The 5,683-nt window shown below is 36.7% G+C and overlaps 1 protein-coding gene across 2 annotated transcripts; it reads right to left on the reverse strand.

Annotated features, from left to right (window-relative positions):
• Positions 1 to 294: 294 nt before the first annotated feature.
• On the reverse strand, positions 295 to 4,224 carry LOC110025505 (ABC transporter G family member 11). 2 transcript variants are annotated; one of them, XM_020726032.1, is made up of 10 exons: positions 3,610 to 4,223; positions 3,226 to 3,515; positions 2,958 to 3,127; positions 2,740 to 2,864; positions 2,531 to 2,659; positions 2,245 to 2,439; positions 2,054 to 2,140; positions 1,586 to 1,858; positions 947 to 1,054; positions 295 to 866 (listed from the first exon to the last, which is right to left on the reverse strand). In XM_020726032.1, the coding sequence occupies exons 1-10, from the start codon at positions 3,985 to 3,987 to the stop codon at positions 510 to 512; spliced, it is 2,112 nt and encodes a 703-aa protein (XP_020581691.1). In that variant the 5' UTR covers positions 3,988 to 4,223; the 3' UTR covers positions 295 to 509. The 2 variants fall into 2 exon arrangements, with proteins under 2 accessions (XP_020581691.1, XP_020581690.1); XM_020726031.1 differs by having other exon boundaries at positions 2,740 to 3,127; positions 3,610 to 4,224.
• Between the last annotated feature and the right edge of the window lie 1,459 nt (positions 4,225 to 5,683).

Here is a 5,683-nt window from a genome sequence, read left to right on the forward strand (position 1 = left end):
AAAATAAAAATATACAAGAAATGCACTAAATAAATATGCTTTTAGAATAAAACATAGGAGAAAAAAGTGATCCCAAAGAAGTTCAGATCAATTATGTGTAGGTTGGATTGGCACCCATATATGTGCTGGAAAACATATAATAAATTATCTTTTATTTCACCAAATGACCAAACTTTTGCTGAAATTTATACAGATAAACTTTTAAATTTTCATTTCCAAATGATAGCTTTAATGGACTCATATACTCAAGTAAAGTGGGTCTGTTGAAGGAATTCAATGTGTTGAAAAAAGATGAAGAAAAAAGAAAGTAAACTTAAATCATTATCTTTACATTTATCATCTCATAACATGTTAGCATTCATTTCATCTTTTCCCTTCAATCCAAAGACAAAAAGAAAAGCAAGTGAATGCCATTTAATGGAGTGATAGCAACAATCATAAGACTGATAACTCTGTCTAGTATATAACATACCATATACTCTGTGAGATTAAATTACATATTGGCTTTCCTAAACTGTCTCTGATGACTCAGAACGGCCGGACAGCGGCGGGCCGACATAGCCTCGAAGAGATGGAGTCCGGTTTGCGAGTTCGGATGCGGCTTGCAGGCTCTGTTTCTTCTGAAGCCTCCTCCTTGCAATGTAGCCCCGGATCCAGGGAGTAAAATCTTCGCTGATCTTGATCATGATGAAGAAGATAACGCGGTAAATGATGATCATGCTGAAGAGAACGGATAGATCCCACCATTTCGATCGATGAACTTCGATCTGAAAAACATGCTCGAGAATGTAGTCGCCAGGGATCTTGAAGTCATAGGGGCTCTGGCCATCAAAGAGCAAGCCACTGAGGTCATTTTGGTATTGTCCCTGCGAGAAGAGTGCATGCATGATAACAACAACATGATGGCTCTTTAAAAAACTGGTATGGGTTATGAATGTAACATTACCTGCAGAGCCCAGTAGTGGAAGCTTATGTATGACATTGGGTATCTCCAGACAGGCTTTGGAATGTCTTTTGGGAGTCTGAAGTAGCCAGAAACCAGCATAAAAATTCCCTGTTTCATGATTGACATAAGAGGGATTGATCAGCTGAATGACAGGAAGATGTATTTTCTTATTGACATTTATGGGGCTGTTTGGTTTGATTCAGGTTTCATGTAATGTGTTGATTTGAATAGTTGTATTGAAAATTTATTTTATTTTTCTGGGATTTATATTATTTCATTGCAGGAATTCATTCATAGTGAAGGAAGTATTAGTGTTAATGCTTCCATAGTGAAAATTTAGTTCATTTATTAAATCTTACAGATTAATGGTTATAAGTTAAATTTACAGTCCAAAATTTAATTTGTATGCATTTGTACTCTATGAGAGAACATAAGATGCAGATGAAATGCAAACATCATACTAATAGTATGTGAGGCACCACCATAAATTCATACCCCCCAATTCTTATATATTTACATATTTAACATCTAAACTTTGATTTAGTTTAGAAGTTAGATATCTATAAACATAAGAATTAAGTGGTAATCTTCCAAAATAAAAATTACAGAGCAATTTGAAGAAATATTTTATAAAATTACCTGAATTCCTGCTCCTAAAATGATCCCCATAAGAAAATTTGGAACAACACTAGCTATGGCCATCATCAAGCTCTCAACTACAGTAACACTGGAGTAGAGGCAAAGCACAAAGAACAGATAATGAAGGAATCCTGGATGAAGCCGCACCATGAAGTAGCATATGGTCCCAGAGAGGAAGGTTATCAAGATTAAAAATGGCATTGCAGAAACTGTATTGCCGATAACAAATGCAATCACTCCATAGTGCCCATTGAGTCTCTCTCTCTGAAAGACCTGAATCATGAGAATTTATTTCAAATAAATGAGCATTTATATTTTTGTTAAACCTGTTCCCCACTTTGGTTTCCTGTAAAAAGAATACTTTTAAAGTAAAAAATAAATGCTGCCAAATTTGTCATATTTTCTTTGGAGTAAAAAAGCTTAAAGTTCTCTATTTTGCATAGAGATGAACTTGTAGCTTAAGCTGACCTTCATATCTTCGACGAAGGAAGGAAAGCCTCCTATGGACATGAAGGTGACGAAACCAAAGACAAAAGATGCACAAGCACCTCTAGCCTGTTTTGCAATAAGAAGGAAGATTGATGAGTAAAATTTAAATTTAATTTCTAATGTAAATTTTTTTTCTAAATCAATCTGAATGTTTAGCAGTAGAGATATACCAGGATGGAGTTGTATTGGGTTCCCACATTTAAGTATATTGTTCCAATGCAAACAGTTACAACCAAGTAAATGACAAGCCTGAGCCAGTAGTAACCAAAATCTCTGGACATGTTTATGAAGGAACGCTTGGTTAAAACATAGGCTTGCATGAAGAAACTGGCCTGGCTTCCTCCGGGATCCAGAATAGTTCCTTTCTGCAACAAAAAGATAACTTTTTTTTTTGTCAGAACTTCAAAAAAGGTATGATTTTGAATCAATAAGATGATACGAGATTCAGAAACATACAACTCGAGAGATCTCATCCACTTTCTCTCTTGCTGAGTAGTAATACTGAGAGCGACGATAGTATTCAACCAGCCTTCGCGTTGCTTCTGATGTGGTGATTTTCTCCAGAGGATCATCACTCTTCTCGAACTGCAGAGCAAACGAATGAAGTTCAACAGAAGTAAAATAAAAATCAAGGCAGGGAAGAGATATGAATGAGATATTCCTACCCTTGCTTTCATTGAACCCTTTAATGTAGCTTTAACCTTATCAAAATCCGAGTTTACGCATCTCAGGAAATGATCTGATGGGTTTCTCAGTGATGGGCAAGGAAATCCAGCTTCCGAAAAGAACTGCAATATACTAAAAATCAAATAAATAAAACAATACAACAAAAAAATGTAAAAGAAAAAAAAAAAGAAGACACGTTTTATGATTCTACATGACTCATATGCCTTTGAGGCCTCTCCAAAATAAACTGTTTTGCCTCCTGAAAGCAAATAAAGCTGATCAAACAACTCGAACACCTCACTGCTCGGCTGATGAATTGAAGCTATAACAGTACGCCCATCTCTTGATAGTCCTCTCAGCGTTTGCGTCACAAAGAAAGCAGAAGCACTGCACGCCATACCATATCAAACAAAAAAAACTACAAACTTTAGTTCAGAATTCAACTTTTCTAAAACAAAACGCCATCTTTCCGTTAAAATCAGTACCTATCAAGACCGCTTGTTGGCTCATCAAGAAACAGAAGCCTCGGCCTCATAAGAATCTCAATTGCAATGCTAACTCTCCTCTTCTCTCCGCCGCTTATTCCTCTTAGATGCCAGTTTCCGATCACTGTATCAGCGCAGTCCTGCAGCCCCATTTCCACTATCGTCCCCTCCACAAGAGCTCGCTTCGACTCCCTCTCCATTTCATCCGGCAGCCGCAGCCTCGCCGAATACATTATCGTCTCCCTCACAGTCAAAGTTCCAATCAAGTTGTCATCTTGCGTCACGTATGCCTGCAACAGAAGCAAAGCTCTGTAAGAACAAGCAAGCTCCCCTGTTTTGAAACATTGAAGTGAAGATTACCACACAGAGAAAAAGAGAAATTACAGCGGTCCCGAAAGTAAGCTTCGTCTTCCGGCCATTGAGGAGAACAACTCCGGAGAGAAAAGCGTTGGACGCTAAGCGGCTCGAGAGCGCATCTAAAAGAGTTGACTTGCCGGAGCCTGACGGACCCATGAGAGCAGTGAAGCTTCCTGGTTCTGCGTACCCAGTGAGGCCTTCGAGCACACACTGCGTTTCACCGTTTCCAAGCGCAACCGTTACCGTCAAATCTTTCCATGTCAACCTCGCCGAAACGTCGCCGAGAAGGTCCGTGTTCGTCTTCTCTCTCCAAAGAGTTTCACTGAGTGGACTCAATCCTCCTGGGATCAACCCGTTGCTTGCGGGCTTGCCGGCTTCTATCTCCGCCATTACCGCGTTCTTCATCTTTCTTTTCGTTTCTTGGTCCGGAAGTTTTGATATATAAACAAGAAGATGAAAGAAGAGCAAAGGTGGGAGCTTTTTGGCGTGAGCTAGCCAGCTGAAGCTTCCTCTGTTATCTTCGGCCTCACAAAACGTGAAATTTATAAACAAGGCAGGGAATGCATTTCTTCTCTCTTTATTTTCTCTTTTAGATTTATAATGCAATGGTCAAAATATACAACCGATTAGATGTTAAAGTAGTAGAGATGTCTTTAGTATTTGATTTTAATTTTTTTTAAGTGAATTTCTTTGGTTTTGGTTTGTGGTGTCAAAGCAGTAGAGATGCAAGTAGAAGGGATTGATTAAAGCATTAATGGAGGCAGATGGATGTTGGTGGTGCAATTAATGAGGCGGGCAGCAGCTAAGCTGGTTATTTTCTGTTTATTTGATGCTTAATCGATGTGTGTGGAACGATGGGTGTTTGATGCTTTGCATTAATAGATGCCACGCTTCTGTTAGTTGGATGTTGCCACCGAAATGTGCATGTTAGCCCATGTTATGTTATTGCTACCATTGGCGTTTGATTGTAGTGTTTTATTATGGCTATGATATATTGCATTTTAAGATTGGGGCCTACATGGTATAAGACTAGTCCTTGCTGCCCGTGTGTATATATATATATATATATATGTATGTATGTATGATTTTTTTAATGATCGGATGTTGCTAACATGAAAGAATAACACTAAAATGCAAGACTTATGAGCTCAAGTTTGAGGACCCATAGATTATGATGATTTTAGTTTGGCATGAAAAAATATAAACTCCACATGAGAATTAGTGAAGATATATGCATGTTTATCTTCATAGTAATATAGTGAAGAAGAAGAATAATAGAGTGAAGTTTCATCCTAGGTATAATGAAGATCAATTTCACTGTGTTTAGGATATTTATGATTCATATCATATTAAAGAGTGGCTATAGCAGTATCATTATAATTGTTAGAAAGTATACTAGGGGAACATCATGAATTATGCTCACATTCAAAACCATTAAAGCCACATTATCTCCCCTTTTAAGAAATATATACAAAATACAAAAATTTCTCTTTATCAATCACAAATCCTTATGAAATATTTGAAGTGAAAACATCTTAGATTAAATCAAAGATCAACCAAATTCTAATTTTATAAAAATTATAATCAAATGAACAATTTTAATTAGATGAACCCAAAGAAATAAAAAATGATCCGGTCTGACTCCATAAGTGTCTGTCATGCAATCAAGTGAGATTTAAAACTTCATGACATCGATTAAAGAACCCAACAATCTTTAATTTTTACATGAATATAATCAAAATGTACATAAATATTGAATGAATGATTTCTAATGAAAGGAGGAAACAAAGGCTATTAGGTAGCGCTATGGAATTTAATGAAATTATTATAATACAATCCCAAAGTTCTAATTGGAACACATTATTCACATAGAGGGAACCATACATAAAATTATAGAAACTTTAGAAATTTAAAAGACTCTAAAACTCTATTTAATGTTTAGCACTAATGGTCACTATCAACAACCATCATCGCTTGCTCATTATAATTGCTCAATTAGCTCAACTAATTCCTTTTCTTAACTCTAATCACGATTGCCCAGTAATAGTCACCACACTACCATCTCCTAACCTCATCATCTGATAAATATCGGTTGATCATC

This window comes from Phalaenopsis equestris, unplaced genomic scaffold, assembly GCF_001263595.1.
Source record: "Phalaenopsis equestris unplaced genomic scaffold, ASM126359v1 Scaffold000301, whole genome shotgun sequence".
Lineage (NCBI taxonomy): Eukaryota > Viridiplantae > Streptophyta > Magnoliopsida > Asparagales > Orchidaceae > Phalaenopsis > Phalaenopsis equestris.